The 17,723-nt window shown below is 47.0% G+C and overlaps 7 protein-coding genes across 8 annotated transcripts; all 7 read right to left on the bottom strand.

Annotated features, from left to right (window-relative positions):
• Window positions 1–605: 605 nt before the first annotated feature.
• RB195_022553 (uncharacterized protein) lies at window positions 606–1,050 on the bottom strand (the record flags this gene model as incomplete). Its single annotated transcript, XM_064209710.1, has 2 exons — window positions 606–890; window positions 982–1,050. The coding sequence occupies 2 exons, from the start codon at window positions 1,048–1,050 to the stop codon at window positions 606–608; spliced, it is 354 nt and encodes a 117-aa protein (XP_064065591.1).
• A 661-nt stretch (window positions 1,051–1,711) lies between these two features.
• Window positions 1,712–3,355, bottom strand: RB195_022552 (uncharacterized protein; the record flags this gene model as incomplete). Its single annotated transcript, XM_064209709.1, has 1 exon — window positions 1,712–3,355. One exon carries the CDS (start codon window positions 3,353–3,355, stop codon window positions 1,712–1,714), a length of 1,644 nt encoding a protein of 547 aa, XP_064065590.1.
• Window positions 3,356–4,003: 648 nt separating this feature from the next.
• Window positions 4,004–7,087, bottom strand: RB195_022551 (uncharacterized protein; the record flags this gene model as incomplete). 2 transcript variants are annotated; one of them, XM_064209708.1, is made up of 4 exons in its annotated part: window positions 4,004–4,323; window positions 6,310–6,502; window positions 6,552–6,617; window positions 6,710–7,087. In XM_064209708.1, 4 exons carry the CDS (start codon window positions 7,085–7,087, stop codon window positions 4,004–4,006), a joined length of 957 nt encoding a protein of 318 aa, XP_064065588.1. The 2 variants fall into 2 exon arrangements, with proteins under 2 accessions (XP_064065588.1, XP_064065589.1); XM_064209707.1 differs by lacking the exons at window positions 4,004–4,323; window positions 6,310–6,502; window positions 6,552–6,617 and having other exon boundaries at window positions 6,683–7,087.
• A 5,907-nt stretch (window positions 7,088–12,994) lies between these two features.
• RB195_022550 (uncharacterized protein) lies at window positions 12,995–13,330 on the bottom strand (the record flags this gene model as incomplete). Its single annotated transcript, XM_064209706.1, has 1 exon — window positions 12,995–13,330. One exon carries the CDS (start codon window positions 13,328–13,330, stop codon window positions 12,995–12,997), a length of 336 nt encoding a protein of 111 aa, XP_064065587.1.
• A 74-nt stretch (window positions 13,331–13,404) lies between these two features.
• RB195_022549 (uncharacterized protein) lies at window positions 13,405–13,885 on the bottom strand (the record flags this gene model as incomplete). The annotated part of the gene is made up of 2 exons (XM_064209705.1): window positions 13,405–13,749; window positions 13,814–13,885. 2 exons carry the CDS (start codon window positions 13,883–13,885, stop codon window positions 13,405–13,407), a joined length of 417 nt encoding a protein of 138 aa, XP_064065586.1.
• Window positions 13,886–13,949: 64 nt separating this feature from the next.
• RB195_022548 (uncharacterized protein) lies at window positions 13,950–14,381 on the bottom strand (the record flags this gene model as incomplete). The annotated part of the gene is made up of 1 exon (XM_064209704.1): window positions 13,950–14,381. One exon carries the CDS (start codon window positions 14,379–14,381, stop codon window positions 13,950–13,952), a length of 432 nt encoding a protein of 143 aa, XP_064065585.1.
• Window positions 14,382–14,687: 306 nt separating this feature from the next.
• Window positions 14,688–15,694, bottom strand: RB195_022547 (uncharacterized protein; the record flags this gene model as incomplete). Its single annotated transcript, XM_064209703.1, has 2 exons — window positions 14,688–15,509; window positions 15,626–15,694. The coding sequence occupies 2 exons, from the start codon at window positions 15,692–15,694 to the stop codon at window positions 14,688–14,690; spliced, it is 891 nt and encodes a 296-aa protein (XP_064065584.1).
• Between the last annotated feature and the right edge of the window lie 2,029 nt (window positions 15,695–17,723).

Below are 17,723 nucleotides of genomic sequence, written 5' to 3'. Positions count from 1 at the left end.
AACATTCACATAACAATAAAGATTTAGATGAACTCAACTAACTTCGGTGTACAGAACTACATGACGTGTCTTAAAATGTTATGAACTTCGTGGAATACGGCAGTAGTGCAACATGTTTGCAAAATGCAACATTTTCTCTCGATATCCAGAAGGCCCATCGCTTTGCAGCGCTTCGATCAGCTTGCACTGTTACATGGATATTTCGTATAAAATCTGGTCGGGTCCTCCATAACGGTTCACCGCTTCGAGGAGGTGACTCTGGGTGTTGAAATACGATGCGCAGCGGAGGTACGTCTTCTGGAAGGCTCAGGAGTTCGACACCTCCGACATTTCGACTTCTCAAGTGGACGAGAATCTCTTAACACAGTGAGACTACATACATACATACAACTACATACAACTACATACAACTACATACATACAACTACATACATACAGCTACATACATACAACTACATACATACAATTACATACATACAACTACATACATACAACTACATACATACAACTACATACAACTATATATATATATATATATATATATTGGCAATAGCGCAATACATACACGACAACATGGACTAACCTGGTTAACAAATCTACGGCTCCTACACCTCTCCTAAGGTGAACGCATCGCGTACATCTCCATCTTCGGATCGGCTTGCAATCGACTGTCGGGGTGGTCGAGTCGTTGTCGGCAACACGATGGTTTGTGCTCCACGCTCGACATTGTCCATGGCGCATTTTCCTTGTTGGCGATCGTCTTTGCCATACAATGGTACTCTCTGTCTTCTTGGTTGAACGGCAGTTGGGACCTTCAGTCTTCTCACAGCTAACTCTCCGGTGCTTTTCTCCACGCATGTGGTTCGCGTGTCTTCTCCACAAGTCGTCTTCTTCCGTTAGCACGTCGTACACGGCTCGTCCATAGCGATTTTTCACACGAGCAGAGGTCCATTTCTCATGTCCCGGGCGCTAGTCACGCACCCACACGAGTGCTTCCTTGTGGTACGATCTCTTCTGTGGTCCATGATGACGACTGAACTGTTCTTCCATTTTCACATTGCGCGTCCCTTCTTCTTTAGCTGATTTCTTCAGCGTTCAGTGTTAACGACGTCCTTAACTGGCGGCTTTGGAACACCTCCGCTGGAGAAAGATGTCCTGGCGTTGACGCACATGGTGTTCTTCTATAGCACTGCAACCAGCCTGTGCAGAATCACTGCTCCAGTTCCATAGTCTGCTCTAGGTCGGCCGCGACAATTATATTCAGACTAGGATCAAAATGCGTCAGGAGCAGGTCTGAAGTGAACACTTGGCGCGATTGAGAACTGCTTAGCATTCTTCATTTCATTTGAACGGAACGTTTTTCTTCAACAAAGCATCCAGTGGTGAGAGTAACTTGCGCATCTCCGCGACGAACGAATAATAGTATTTGATCATAAAAAGGAACGAGCGAACCTTTGCCACGTTCTTCGGTACTGGCATCTCCCGGATGACCTCAATCTTTTCTGGGTCAGGATGGCGTCCGTCCTTATCTATGATGCATCAGAGATAACGGATCTCAGGCATCAAAAAGTTACATTTCTCCAATCGGATGCGGAAGCCGTAATCGTGGATTCTTCCGAAAGGCGCTTCCAAGTTACGGCGATGCTCTTGCGTGTGGATTGTAACTATCACGTAATCCAGATAGGGAACAACGCTTTCCAGTCTACCTTGATCACTTTGACTCCTGTTGATCTTCGAACTGGTCGAGCGGGCGCCAGTAATTCTTCCATTTGTCCCGATCGCGTGCCAGAGTAGCCCAGTGGTTCCACCTTTCGCGTGGGACACGAAGAGCATCATATTTTTCTTTGAAGGACTTCGTGAAGAAATCTGACCATCGGGTCGGCGGTCTTCCTGTAGTGCGCTTAATATCGCGGGAAACCGAGTCGCTCACGGCTCTGGTCCAACGGTTGTCATTAAAGCACATCACGTGTCCGGCCCACCTTATTTTACTTTCCTTGGCAAACGCGGCGGCGTCTCTAATCTTCGATCGCTGACGTAGGAGAGAACTTCGAAGCCCGTCCCTCACTTGCGTGAAACGGGATACTCCTAGCATCACTCTCTCAATTGCGCGTTCAATGACGCTCACCGCGTTTTCTTCCTGCTTGCGAAATGCCCAGGTTTCCGAAGCATAGGTCAAAGCAGGTACGGTGGTGTTGAAGAGGTGAGCACGGAGCCGGGTGTTCCTGGTCTTCTTCACTACATCCTCGATGCTCTTGTACGCTCCCCAAGCCGCTCGTCTCCTCCTGCCCAGCTCGGGGATCAGGTCGTTCATCATGTTCAGTTCCCGACCCAGGTAAACGTAGCTGGTGCATTCGGATATGTTCGTTCCGTTGAGCGTGAATGGGGCATCCGAGACCCATCCGTTCCGCATGAACATCGTCTTTTGTAGATTCAGCTGAAGACCGATGCATCCACATGTTTCGTCGAATTCGGTCAGCATTCGTTCCGCTTGACTGATGCTAGGTGTTATAAGTACGATGTCATTAGCAAAGCGCAAATGGTGTAGCCGCCGACCATCAACCTTCACTCCCATGTCGTCCCATTCCAACTTCCGCATTGTGTTCTCGAGGGTGGCTGTGAATATTTTGGGTGAAATTGTATCACCCTGTCGGAGCCCCCTCTTCACGTCAATGATGATCTTGTTGTGGAATGGCGAAATTCCGGTCGTGAAGTTACTGCAAAACTCTCGAAGTACCTTTATGTATTGAGTAGGGACGCCTTCGTTGTCCAAGGCTTCCACGACCGCATCCGTCTCAACTGAGTCCAAGGCCTTCTTTAAGTCGATGAAGGTGAGACAGAGCGGCATCTTGTACTCTCGTGATACCTCGATGAGTTTTGAAACAGTGTGAATGTGGTCAATCGTGCTGAATCCTTTTCGAAACCCTGCTTGCTCGCATGGCTGTCCTTCATTCAAGACTTTTTCAATCCTATTAAGGATTACTCTTGTAAAGAGCTTGTAGATGACGGACACTAGGCAGATTGGATGATAGTTGCCGATGTCATGTGGATCTCCTTTTTTATACAACAAGACGGTCTTGCTGGTCTTCCACTGTTTAGGAAGCTTGCATTCCGACAGATAACGTGTAAAGAGCCTCGCCAGGGTGTTGATGAGTACTGGCGGAAGGCTATTCAGGTGTTCTGGTCTTATTCTGTCGGGACCGGGTGCCGTACGATTTCTTACCGACATGATAGCATGTCGTATTTCGGACGGGAGAACCTCTGGAATGACTTGTCCGTCTTCCCTCAGATGGTGAGGAGGCAAGGGGATATGGCTGTCGAAGAGATCAGAGTAGAAGTCGTAGATGATTTTCTCCATCCTCCTTCTCGATGCAATGCCTGTTCCGTTTGGGTTCCGGAGAGAACCCCGTCCTACCTGGCGCTACCGTACCAGGCTTTCCTCCGGAATCAGGAGACTCTTTTCTAATACTGTTGTAAAAATTTTAAAACCCATGGGCAGGTTGCAAACCTCTAGTCCTATGAGTTCCCGGAGTGGACATGTGGAGCTTATTTGTTGGAGGCGACCCCAAACCGCCTCCCTTGTACCTCCGAGTCACTTGATTGCAGGCTTTTGGCCGGACCGACGTGCGGGGTACAAGGATGTTATGACTCAGTCATGGCTCAGCTGAAACAGGGAGTCCATTCCCTGAATCCACCTGCGTCTCTGGGCAAGCACAAGGTCGCTTTTGGTCCGCGATTAGCCCCCTATCCGCAACCTGGGGACGCGCTACGTAGCCTCGCGACTAACCGGCTATGATCCCTCTAGTGGGGAAGATCCGTGGTTCCAGTCTACAGATAACTGAATCCATAATCTGCTTAAATATGTCAGGTGCTGACTTCACGCCGAAGGGTACCGAAGGGTATTTCAGCTTCGTGAAAACGTCCTCCCCGGTGGGCAACGGGTGCTGGTGCAGCTGGAGCGCATCGCTTATTTCAAGAAGTCTACACAAGAGCGGATTTGTCCACTTCACTTCTTGACTATAACGAAAGGCGTGGCCCACTCTGAATGCTCTACTGGTGAGATCACTTCTTTGGCAATCAGCCGATCAATTTCAGCACCCAAGTCTGGCACGGAGGCATAAGGTACTTGTCGCTTCTTGAAAACAGGTACTGCGTTGTCCTTCAACAGCAACTTCTTAGTCTTGAAACATCTGCGAAGTCCCCTCTTGAATACTTTGCGTATTGCTTCTTCAAATCTGCGATAATTTCCGCTCGGTGGGGAACAGTCAAGAGGTACCCGTGCTGCCACATATCCAGGACGTGATGTGCCGCCACATATCCAGGACGCTAATGAGCGTCGTTAATTGCACCGCACGTCTTCTAACAGCGTCGTGATCGCTACAGTAGCCTGGTTGCTCCTCTTGTGATGCGTCTCGCTGACGTCCCTCCCACACTACCCTTCCTGCGCATTTCGCCGCGTCTGCTGCTCTTACGAAGCGCTTTTAGAATCGAAGGAAAATGAAAGTGCTTGATATTAGATGTTGTTTGAAACTCTATATAAAGTATACTTGTGAGTTAATATAAATGAAAGAGGTTTGTATATATGCCATTTAAAAATGCGAGTGAAAATGAAAATATCCTGTTTTGACTTGTTAGATGGGAATTAATCATCCATCTCTTGGAATGCAAAAGGTGCTTCAAAGAATTTGTCCTGATCGGTGTAATGCTATTTTTTTAACTTTTTTTTTGCTTTCTAGGAATTTCTTTCCGCTTATCTAGCTGAGTAAAAGTGGCATCCAACGACTAACGAGGCGCGAACAATGCCTCGCAGACATACATTGTACCTAAAGGTATATCTCGAAGATGGAAAGGTCTCTGTTTGCCACTAATACACCTAACCTGTCATATTGATTTTATGTAGAGAATAGATACAAATGAAGCGATAAAACGCTGTTGAAAGAAATTTGAAGAACCATATAAAGTTTTATTCTGTGAAACGTACGAGGAAGTACTGAAATATTTAAATTGCCCTCCATATAAACATTATATCCATATAAAATTTTGAAAAGATAAAATGTAGAAAGGAGTTCAAAGAATGCATACAAAGTAATAAGGAAATAAAGTTGCTAGGCGTATAGTTGCTGCAGTCGAAAGTTGAACATGAATTCGTTGAATGACATCGTGACAAACATATATTTATGCACTACGAGTTTATATAGAACAGTTTGAGCGTGAAATGTCTGAAATTATGAGGTGTATGAAAATATATTCATTTCTTTTCTTTTGTTATTCTTATTCTTTTTCCTGCAGCATCTTTTGAGATAATCTTTATTTGTGAGAAGTTGTTCAATTGCGGTTAATGTAGAACAGGCATATCACTCTTATCAATCATCATATATTTGACTCTTTGATAGCCTATGATATGCCCCTGATGATATCTTTTAACTGGTTAGAAGGATCTACTTTTTCTCCTTAATTTTTGAGAGTACGCGCTCAGTTTACTATATTCGTACATCAGAACTTGCTGCGCCAACTCGTTTGTCACTCCTGCCCCTTCCAAATTCGCAGTATCCATCGCTCCGTCGCTCGCGTCGTTGATTAGAGAGCAATAGGGGGCGGGGTCTAGGTGATCCCAAGCGGTCGTGGAGGATGTCTAGCTGGTGGAGCGGCAGCCGTAATTACGCGGAGGCGCGCGGCGCTGAAGGGAGGTCAAGAGCGGTCAGCCGGTTTTCACGAGTACCTCTTGTCCCGCACCTCCGCCCGGTTTGCTTCTTTAGTCACTATTCGGTAGTGGTATTTGTCTTTCAACTCCTTCTACGCTGGAACTTGACTCTTATCTTAGCAGATTCATGCTTTCGGTGACGTAACAAGTTTTTCGAGGTTTGAGCATTCTCAGCGGCGAAGGTGACAACGTTCTTGCACTGGATTCTTTTGCGACGGTAGAATCGTCTTCTTGGTTTCTGTCGCATCTTCTGACCAGTGTTGGAGAAGCGGACATGTGCTTCTGTAGTGCGGTCCTCCACAATTTAAGCAATTCCCATTTTTTTCCACACGGGATGAACATCATGACCTCCTTCCATGTTTGTGTCGTGCATCTTCAATGCGATGAAATTTTCACATTCAGCAACGAGGTCTTCTATCGCCAGTGGGAGGGAACATCACGGACTGATAGATCTTCAATTCCTGCTGCGAACAGTAGCGTCTTTAGCAGCTGTGTAGTACGGCTCCTTCAGTCGAGCGTCATCGTCCATGCGCTTGATCATGTTAGCGTAGTCGCGGAATGGTATATAACTGGACGTCAACGGCGGGCAATTTATCGTGATACACGCGTACCAATGTACGTACGTCGAATCAGCGCCTTCTTGGATGCAAACAGCTTTCTCAGATTTGCGACTACCTTCTCGAAGTCGATCTTGTGCAGTTGTTTCGCTAGGATGCCATCACCACGATCCCCTACGATTTGCATCCTTGTCTCATCTTTATGGAGATTAAACCGCGGTTGTTGCTGTCCAGCAAGACTGAATCTCTGATAGCCGGATCGTATCTCTTGTACCAATAGGCAAAGTGTGACCTACCTTCTTGTCGGACACGAACATTTGCATGTCCTTACTTAGCTGATCGTATTGATCCTTGCTGACTTCCTGGAAAGCGGTTCTCTGAGCAGGTGCAAGGGCGGTGAACAACGTCTTTATTTCGCCTTTTTTCTTTATTGTTGAAGCCGCATCTGTTCAACCATTGCTGAAAGAAGCTTCTCGAGCTGCGAGTACGAAGGCTTGTCTTCGGTTCCTCTCAGCATCTTCATGCCTTCTGATGAACTTGTTCTTCTTCCTTCTGATTTCTTTCGACTTCTTCTGCGTGATCCTGCTTCTTCTGAGCGTTCTTTCTTCTTGATCTCCGATCGCCAATTGTTGCGTTCGCGAGACGAGCAGTGAAGTTGATTTGTTCGACCGCCAAACTCCCACAACTTAGTCGGCGACGCAAGTTTCTGTCCGGCAACTCGAACTTGTTCTGCGAGGCGTTTACTACGAGGCAGGGCGGGTGTAGCGCAGTCGCTGCTGTAGCCGCACGGTCGAGGGTTCGAAATCGCCCTAGTGCCAACCAAGCCTTTCATCTCTCCGAGGTCGACAAATTGGTGCCAAATTTGTCTGGGAGGATAAAAACACTGACTTTATCACAGGCTGTCCAAGTCATTGTATGGGCCAACACGCGTTCCAAAACCTCAACGATTACGAATTGCATTAAAACGCGCTGGCCGGCCCCCATTGATACGTGAGTGATTTTATCCCTTTTTATCCTTCTTAACTATGGGTCACGTATTGTAGCTCGTTTCTGTGTCGTCTAAAGCTCCATCATAGTCGATGAGTATTCACCTCTACTTGTATGGCACAACAAGTGGGTACCTGTAGTGGACGTAACAGCTCATGAATTCCAACTACATTGCTAATATACTGCACATGCAAAGTCTGTATGGTATTTGGTTTCTGTGTGGGTCTTCCACTTTGTATAGCTCAAAAAGATTACTCATTGCTTCCGCTCTGCCGAATTATCTCAGGGTCTGCCGAAAGAGGCGCCTCTTGGTGGTTTTAGTGCTGTTGTAGGGTGATGGGAGATACCGGCCATATTGTTTGTTATAGCGTAGTCTTTCAATTTTGGAAATTTCCCATGACAGGATCTCACAGAATCTTCTAGGAGCCCCCAAAATCTTCAATGAATAATCATGGATGTAGAAACGCTTCGATTGATTTTGGATACGCAGATCCGCTTCTGCCACAACTACCGAGTTCATCACCTACTCGCTTTTGACTTACGGTGTTTGACATACGGTCTAGACAATTGCTGCACGTTTGGGACATGGGGCTACAATATTAAGACGTTATTTTTCAGATGGGCCCACTGTCGACGATTACGCGAGAGCCCTCCTTATTGTTTCAAAGTTCGATCCCATCATCTACGTCCGATTAACAAACCACGACCTACCAAAGAGGGCTTCCGAAATCTTCTTTGTAGAAACAGCGGAGACACTTAAGCAGCTGCTTTGATACAACATGACAATTTCCGACGGTGCACTTATTTGAACACACAATGCAACGGCGAGCCACCCGTAACTACACTGAACTGGTCAACCGACGACTTAAGATGGCCGAGTTCAGCGACATCGGACCCGAACAGATGAAATACCTCGTATTGTCTGTGGCCTTGTCGCTCCAGAAGATGCCGAAATCTGTACACGCACTCTACGGCGGATAGAGGATAACTCACATACGACACTCAACTACCTCAGCGCAGAGGTTCGAGACCTCATTGACTACTGACAAGAACCACACTCCTTGGGAACCAACATTCGTCATCTTCCGTAATCAACTCCGTCACTGGTAAAAGAAGCAAACACGGGACCGTGTCTGTCGGGTAATACGGGCCCGTGTCTGGTTCTTGTCGGAAGATACAAGGACTGGGCGATCGATATCCCGAGGCCACTGCCATCACTCATAAAGTCAAAATCCGATAATAGTAAGCTCATCAACGTCCCCGCACACACTTCGAGTGCAACATTGTCATCGATTCCCACCTGGGAAGAAGAAAGCCGTAGCCGATACAATGTCACTGCTGAGGCTCGACTGGATCGCACATCATGAACCTCCCTTCCAACCACTCACTGAAGGAGTCATCTGTAATATGGGCTGAGCAACGCACTCGAGAAACACCAACACCCACTGACATTTCTTTTCCAGGCTGGATGAAAATTACTATTTCTTTCAGCTACTTCTCATCGGAGGGTATCTCCAGATGGAAATAGATGAGAATTCACGGGCGCTACTGACGATCAACACTCAACGAGGACTCTATTTATTTAATCGTCTATCTTTCGAAGCGAAACTTGCACATAGCGTTTCAAGCAACGAATCAACGGCCTCTTTGCTCTACGGGTCGTCATCATTGGGACTGGGATAAGGCATATAAACAAACATAACACGCGTCTCAAATATGGTTCAAGACTACGAATTCAGTGGCCTAAAAGAGGTCTCTCCTGCAGACCGAAATCAACTACCATGAGTTTGTAACTAGCTCTTATGGACGTCGCCAAATCCTGCAAAAATCGAGGCAATAAACAATATGCCGCCTCCAAAGGAATTCAACCAGCTGCATCCTTTTCTCGGTCTCGCCAAGTTCTACGACACTGTCGTCACGTATTTGCAATCTTCGCATTCTATTAGATATTCTTACCAGAAAGTGTGCCGTCTACAAGTTGACACCGGAGTGTCAGACGTCTTTGGAACGCATCAAGCCAGTAGTCAAATCGGATCTACTCTTCACGCATCTCCATAGCAGCCTACCATTCATCGTTCCAGCAGAGCATCCAATTATGAGAGCAGCCCTATCGTATCGAGCTGATCCGAAAAAGTCGTCCATCATACAAGTTGTTCATTGACCCCTGTCTAGAAGAACCAGAGTCAAATCGAGAAGGAAGCTCTCGTTCTCATTCTCGCAGTGTAGAAGTTCCACCGCTTTTTCCACTGGCGTCATTTTGTGCTGGAGATGGAACACAATCCACTCATTTTATTTTCTGAAGCAAGAAAGGGATGCCAGTCTACAGTGCCAACCGTTTTCAACAATGGTCCTTAAGAATAATTAATTACAACCTTACAAGGGACGTGGCGGGTTTGCCGCAATCGCCTAGAGTTCCGTTGTAGCCACACGGTCAAAGGTTCGAAGCCGCCCTAGTGCAAACCAAGTCTTTCATCCTTCCAGGATTGATACGTTGGTACAAGACATTTCGCGGAGGGTAAAAACACTGACTTGATTATCGGCTGGTCCCAGCGTGTCATAGCAGGGGCCAACACCCGTTCCCAAACCTCAGCGATTACGAATTGCAGTAAAACGAGTTGGTGCTTTACGGATGGATTGATACGCGAGTGACTTTATCTTTTTTTTTACAAGCGACTAGATTAATACCAAGGATTTCGGATAGGTAGATTATTATTGTGAGTCATCACATCACAGCCGTCGAAGCTGAGTTCAACGAGTCTAAGGCAGCATAATTACCGCCGTCGCTGCCGAGTTCCAACTGCACCGCCTTCGAAAGCGGCTAAAGTAAATCGTCTTCGCGTCTTTGGTCATATATACCGGCAGATCGCCTTGTCCAACGAGTTCTGAAGAGTTCGTCGGGTTCGAGCTGGAAGAAGCCACCTGGCCGAAAACGGAAGTTTTGGACTGAGGGGATAAAAGAGGACCTGAGGACACTCGGCGTGGATAGGCAGTTCAGGCGAGACGTAAGCTTTCGCAGAATATGGAATAGCGACGAATGGATTGATTCTGTGCAAGCTCTCGCAGAAGATCGAGAAGGTTGGGCAGAGCTGTGTTCAAGGACGGCACACCTCGGCGAAGACGCGGGTAATCGCGTCAGGCGATGACATCAGCCTGCCGATTAAGTCAAGTAAGTCATTATTGCTATTATTGTTATTATCTTTATCTTTATTATTATTATTATTATTATTATTATTATTATTATTATCTTTATCTTTATCTTTATTATTATCTTTATCTTTATTATTATTATTACCAGTCCTTCTTCCTTTTTTATATTATAACTAAAAGCAGGAGATTTCATAGTCTTCTTTCTAGACTTTTCAGTTCTACATTTGGAGAACATTCGAACTTCAGCTTCAAACACTACTTACCAATACATTGTAGACAAAATTTAAAAGTATCACGCGAAATATGAGGTTTCCTCCTGTTTTCTATAAACAGTCATCAAAGAATGATGTTTTGGCATAAAATTACGTGAAAGACATCATCTTACTGATAAAGATAACGTTCCACGTCAGATCAAATAAACATCTTGCTACTATTTAAGTAGCCGTTTGCATGCGTGTTTCCACTTTCTGAGAACGGCATGCTACGAACGTGAGGCGAACGAAGAAGGAAATAGGCACGCGGAGGAGTCATAAAGATGAAAAGCAAAGCGTCCAGTGACCACTGCTATCAAACGGCTGCAACCATCTATCTTTTGCGTCATGCACACGAAGTTTTTGCGCACTAATCCGACGCCGCGGGACCTGTCGCAGCCCATTTTACAGCTATCTGGCGCCGACGCACCAATCCGACGCCGGTGGACCCGTCGCAGCCCCTTCTATAGGTGTCTGGCGCCAGTGGACCCGTCGCACCCCATATTATGGCTATCTGGCGCCGGTGGACCCGTCGTACCTCCTTCTATAGCTATCTGGCGCCGGCGCACCAATCCGACGCCGGTGGGCCCGTCACATCCCCTTATGTAGGTATCTGGCGCCGGTGGACCCGTCGCGCCCCCTTTTATAGGTATCTAGCGCCATCGCGCTATTGCGACGCCGGTAGACCCGTCGCACCCCCTTCTATAGGCATCTGGCGCCGGTGGACCCGTCGCGCCCCCTTCTATAAGTTTCTAGCGCCGGTGGACCCGTCGCGCCCCATATTATGGCTATCTGGCGCCGGTGGACCCGTCGCGCCCCCTTCTATAGGTATCTGGCGCCGGTGGACCCGTCGCGCCCCCTTCTATAAGTTTCTAGCGCCGGTGGACCCGTCGCGCCCCATATTATGGCTATCTGGCGCCGGTGGACCCGTCGCGCCTCCTTCTATAGGTATCTGGCGCTGGTGGACCCGTCGCGCCCCCTTTTATAAGTTTCTAGCGCCGGTGGACCCGTCGCGCCCCATATTATGGCTATCTGGCGCCGGTGGACCCGTCGCGCCCCCTTCTATAGGTATCTGGCGCCGGTGGACCCGTCGCACCCCATATTATAGCTATCTGGCACCGGCGCACCAATCCGACGCCGGTGGGCCTGTCACATCTCCTTGTATAGGTATCTGGCACCGGTGGACCCGTCGCGCCCCCTTCTGTAGGTATCTGGCGTCAACGCAGCAATCTGGCGCCGGTGGACCCGTCGCATCCCCTTCTACAGGTATCTGGCGCCGGTGCGCTATTGCGACGCCGGTGGACCCGTCGCACCCCTTTCTATAGGTATCTGGCGCCGGTGGACCCGTCGCACCCCATATTATAGCTATCTATATTATAGCTATCTAGCTATAACGTTATCGTCTGAATTTTGCTGCTCTCCATAGCGGGATCTCATTAAAGGTACTATCAGCCGCCGAACATGGTACATAAAGGGACTGCTGTAACTTCACTCATTGCAAAATGAAGCTCCCATCAACGATTGGCTACTACAGAAACGGAGAGCTCGTACTAACTTGTCTCCTTCACTGCATAAAACCGAGAGATTTGAAATTGTAGAAGAACACTTTGCCCACTTCTCACTGTCACGATTTCTCTAAATGGGTTCCAAAGAGTGTGTCATGCTATTCTTGTTCGCCACGAAAAGTCCATCATTTACATGCTTTCTTATATCTGCCATTTTTCGTGTCACTTTAATCTGATTATCATTCGCGTGTACTAATTCATGCAAATCTGCGAGGTTTATATCAGCATACATAGAACTGTTTGCAAAGCTGCACCCTTTCTTGTTTTCATATCGACATATCATAACTAAATTTAACTTTTTTAAAAAGCAGAAACAGATTATGTTTTGATGAACTGTCTTGCATTGTTATGTTATGCTTTGTAAAAAATGTTGTATTTTTTTAAAGATTTCTTCGGTGGCACAGGCTTCATTATCCATGTATACGCTCTACCTCATTTTTCAAGAAGAGTTGTATAAGCGATATACCTCTCCTGGGTGGAACAATGACTTATAGTAGTACAATGAAGCATATATATATATATATATATATATATATATATATATATATATATATATATATAACTTAATCGACAGGCTGATGTCATCGCTCATCGCCTGACGCGATTACCTGCATCTTCGCTGAGGTGTGTCGTCCTTGAACACAGCTCTGCCCAACCTTCTCGATCTTCTGCGAGAGCTTGCACAGAATCAATCCATTCGTCGCTATTCCATATTCTGCAAAACTTTACGTCTCGTCTGAACTGCGTATCCACGCTGAGTGTCCTCAGCTCCCCTTTCACCACCTCAGTCTAGAACTTCTGTTTTCGACCAGGTCGCTTCTTCCAGCTCGAACCCGACGAACTCCTCAGAACTCGTTGAACAAGGCGATCTGCCAGTCTCCTTAATATATGACCAAAGAAGCGCAGACGATTTGCTTTAGCCACTTTCGAGGGTGGTGCAAGATGTTGATGTCTTCCACGTGTGATCCGCCAGTATACCACATCAATTTCTGCGTAAAGATCTTCATTGTGGCATACCCTAGGCCAAAAGTAGCCAAGTAACCGTCTGAGCAGCTTTCGTTCCGTGCAGTCAAGCCTGTCCATAGCCGTTGATGGTGCTGCCCAAGTCTCCGATCCGTACATCATGATGAGGCGAATTGCGGACAGGTAGACTTGCAGCTTGACTTCGTTGGTGATGGGGGTCGACCACAGACATTTCGTTAAGGAGTTAGATGCAGAAGTAGCCTTAGCGCATCTTTGCTGAATATCTTCTCGTAGCTACCGTTGTTCTTCGGCGTACAGCCCAGGTAAGAGAACTCATCGACGAGTTCTATCGGTTGTCCTTCCACCCTGATTCCCGTTCGAGGTCTCGAAGAGATCCACATCTGCTTGCATTTATCAGGGCGTAGACGTAGTCCATAAGTTGCGGCCAGCTTCGATACAAGGTTGACAACATGTTGAAGTTTCGTACTGCTTTCCGCGAGTATAACAACATCGTCGGCGTACTCGAGCTCAGTCAAGGGGCACCCTGATGGTGCTAAGACAATGTCGGCAGGTCGACTGTTCTTCGCATAATGTTTCGATTGCGAAATTGAACAGGAAAAGTCCTGCCACTGCCCCTCGTCTTACTCCAGTTACCACTTCAAACGGTGTTGTACATCCGGCTGGTGTTCGAACTGCAGCAGTTGTTCGTTGACTCATGTCATCAAGCAAGCGAACGAACTCTTGGTACTCCACTGGCGCGGAGCGCGTTGAGAAGACGGCCTCAGTGAGGAAAGTCGAACGCGGCTTCAAAATTCAGAAACGCTAGTTGCATTGGCTTCGAATACTGCTGCCAGATTTCGATCACGCTCCTGACGATGAACACCTGGACAGTCGTAGATCGGCCAGGACGAAAGCCAGCTTGCTCGTCGCGCGTTGTTTCTTCGCGATGTTTAATGAGTCGGTCCAGGATAATGCGTTCCAATACCTTGTACATAACACGCAGCAAAGAGATTCCTCGATAATTCCTGGGGTCCGTGACGGATAACTTCTTGTGGAGGGGAATTATGATGGCGTGTCTCCACGAGTCAGGTATCCTTTCGTCTATCCATATTGAACGGATGGTCTTTGTCATCTCACGAATCCCAGACGGAAGAAGATATTTTGGCATTTCTGCGCTAATCCCGTCGTCTCCACCAGATTTTCCATTCTTCATTTTTTGAATACAGACCAGGGCCTCTGACTGGTAGGTGGTTCGTGGTCGGACTCGTTAACCGGATATGTCGGCCTATGAACGTGCTCGAGTTCAGGAGCTGACGGTGCTTGCCAGTTCAGCAAGGTCTTGAAGTGATCCCTTCAAGTTGGAAGGGTTATTTCACCGACAGCCACTCCATTAGCAGTGGCAGTGTTAAGGACGGGAGAACATCTTTTCATTTATACTGCTATACTGCTTGAATAAAGCATAGTCTTTCTGCGGGTTCTTGTCCTCCCACGCTTTCTGAAACTCCATCGCTCTTGATGTCTACTCGTTATCGCGGTCTTGTTGCAGTTGACGACGCAGCTTCCTTCTAAGACGCGTTTCCTTGTTGAAGTCACCAGCGCTGCTTGCGACACATACAGAATTGTACGTGGATTTTGTTTCCGCAGATACAAAGGCAAACTTTCGCAGCAATAGAACCCGGGAGCGTTTCCCTTGCAGCGTCCTGGATGCACTTTGTGAAGGAATCTGCATGGCTAAGCTTCTTTCAGGTCCGTATCCAACATGAATATACACACGTTGGCGGAATTTTGTTCTGCATTCATCGTCTTTCAGACCTGCCATTTCAATTTTCGGTTGAAGAGGAACTCCTCGGTTTCTCTTGTGGAATCGTATCTTAAAGCTGAGAAGAACTGGGCGGTGGTCAGAGTCGAACGCGAAGTCCCAAACAGCTCTAGATTTTCGGATATCTGACTGAGGAATGTTCCTCGCCAGAACGTAGTCGAGCTGAAGCTTAAGAGTCCTCATCTTCCGCTTGCGCTGCTCTTTAGGCGTTAAAAGGGTTGACCCCTGCCACGTGAGCTGATGGCGTCGATGATTCTTCTTAAAGGTGGAGGCGATGATGAGGCCCGTCTGTTCGCACAAGTCGACCAGACGGTCACCGTTGTCCGACGTGCGCTCCGCTGGATAATACCATTTTCCTAGCACATCAGACTGCTGTTCGAGTCCCATATTCGCATTTGCGTCGATTCCGACAATGACCACCTGCTGGCTTGGTATTTTAGACATCAACGCATTGAGTTGATCATAGAAGGCGTCCTTACTGTTGTCCTTAGCGGTTTCCGTAGGTGCGTGAGCACTTCCGATCTAGAGTTTACGTCCTCTGCGATCCCGCAGTCGTAAAAAGGCGCATCTAGACGACGTTGAGCCAAATTCCTCCACCAGGTTCTTGTAATCGTTCCTCACAGCTATCGCGCACCTACTTTGTTCTCATCGGCATCGCCGCAGTATATGGTGTAATTTTCGATGCTGATGACGGGCCGATCTTTCATGCGTGTTTCCTGCAGTGCACACAGAGATATCGCAGAAGTCTGGATAGAGCGGCTTGTTGGAGTTCACTCGATAGTGTTCGGCAGTTCAGCGTGACGAAACGAATGGTTGTTGCCAAAGATTCCATGCTCCCTTCAGGCAGTTGACCTTTCAGGTTATGAGCTTTGGCAGTGTGTTGGACGACAGCACCTTTTTGCAATTTATGGGAATCTTTCGCCATATAACAGTGCAGGTTATATAGCTCGTACGTTCCCAATGTGTACACTCGAATGCCTTATTGCGTTTAGTTAAAGTAGGACCACCACGTGCAGGTGGCAATCAGACTCTTATACGCGGCCCCATATATATATATATATATATATATATATATATATATATATATATATATACCAGTCTTAACGTCGCTTCCTGGCACCGGCGCACCATTTCAACCCAGTGGGACCCGTCCCACCCCTTTTACAGGAACCTGACTCCGGGGCACGAATTCGATGCTGTAGGACCCGTCCCACCTCTTTTTCGGCTCTCTGGCTCCGGGGCGCCAAACCGACGCCATGGTATCCGTCTCCCTCCTTTTTAATTGCTTGACTAAAACACACACATATAGAGATGCACACACGTGACAGAATACGCCCATTATTATATAGCATAATAGTTTACAAGTTTGGAAGTATACATTCACATAAAGTTTACATATCCTCACTTACGTACGAGAGAAACTAACTTGCCTTATCAAAGCCAACATCGATTTCTATATAACTTTGAACAATGGATAAGAAGTAGAGTGCTCGCCTATTAGGTGCATGGCGATGGTTCGGCACGTCACCGGTGCATAGTTTTGCATTATTATGGAGTATTTTCGTGACATACAGACAAACATACACATACACACGGACTATATATAGCAGCATGAATTCCAACGAACCGCCGTGTTTAGACTTCTGCGAGACCGTTTGCTGTGCTACAGGAAACACGCATCAGAGATCGGCCTGTCATTAGTATCAGAGATTACACTATCTACTGCGGCGATGCTGATGAAAGTAAAGTAGAAGTCTATGCAATAGCTGTTAGGAACGATTATAACAATCTGGTGGAGGAGTTTTTCAACGTCGTCAAGATGCGTCTTTGCACTGTGACTCTAACTCGTAAGTGCTCACGCACCTACGGAGACCACAAAGGACCACAACAAGGACGTTTTTCATGATGATCTCAATAAATTGATATCCAAAATATCATGCCAGCAGACGGTAATTGCCGGAATTGACGCGAATGCAAGAATAGACTCTGAACAACAATCCGATGTGCTTGCAAAATGGTTCTATCCCATAGAGCAGACAAACGACAACGGACAACGGAAAACGTCTGGTAAACCTTTGCGAGCAGACGAATATCACCATTGTATTCACGTTTAAGAGGAATCATCGACTCCATCGGCTTACGTGTCAAGCGACAACCTCATTAACGCCAGAAGACCTGCGAAAGCGGAGATGCCGACTCTTAAGCTTCAGCTCGACTAAGTTCTGAGGAAGAACATCCCTTTGTCAAATATCCTAAAATTTGGAGCTGTCTGAGACGTCGCATTCAATTTCGAGCACCTCCCAGTTCTCCTCAGCTTTATGGCACGGTTCCACAGAAGGAAGGGAGGTCAACATTAACCGAAGCTCGAATTTGCAGGTCTAAAAAACGAGGAATGCAGAAATAAGTTCCGATAGCGAGTGTCGATCAATATTGGAGACAGAAAACGACTGGACTACGCCGACTCTTTCAGTAAATGCATTCAGGACGTTGCAAAGAGAACGCTTCCGGTTTTAGCACCGAGGAAGAAGTTCGCCTTTGCATCTGCGGAGACAATATCGAAGTACAATCCTGTATATGTTGCCTGCACTACTTGACGTGACTTCAGCCAGGAGAAGTGTTTGAGAAAGAGACTGCGTCTTCAGCTAGAAGATCGATCGTGAGAATTAGCGCAGAAATGCTGAAATCACTTCCTCCTTCTGGGATTCGTAAAATGACGAAGATCATCCGTTCAATATG

This window comes from Necator americanus, chromosome X (assembly GCF_031761385.1).
Source record: "Necator americanus strain Aroian chromosome X, whole genome shotgun sequence".
Taxonomy (NCBI): domain Eukaryota; kingdom Metazoa; phylum Nematoda; class Chromadorea; order Rhabditida; family Ancylostomatidae; genus Necator; species Necator americanus.
The sequence above is the reverse complement of the archived record's forward strand: the minus strand, read 5'-3'. Positions and strand labels throughout refer to the sequence as shown.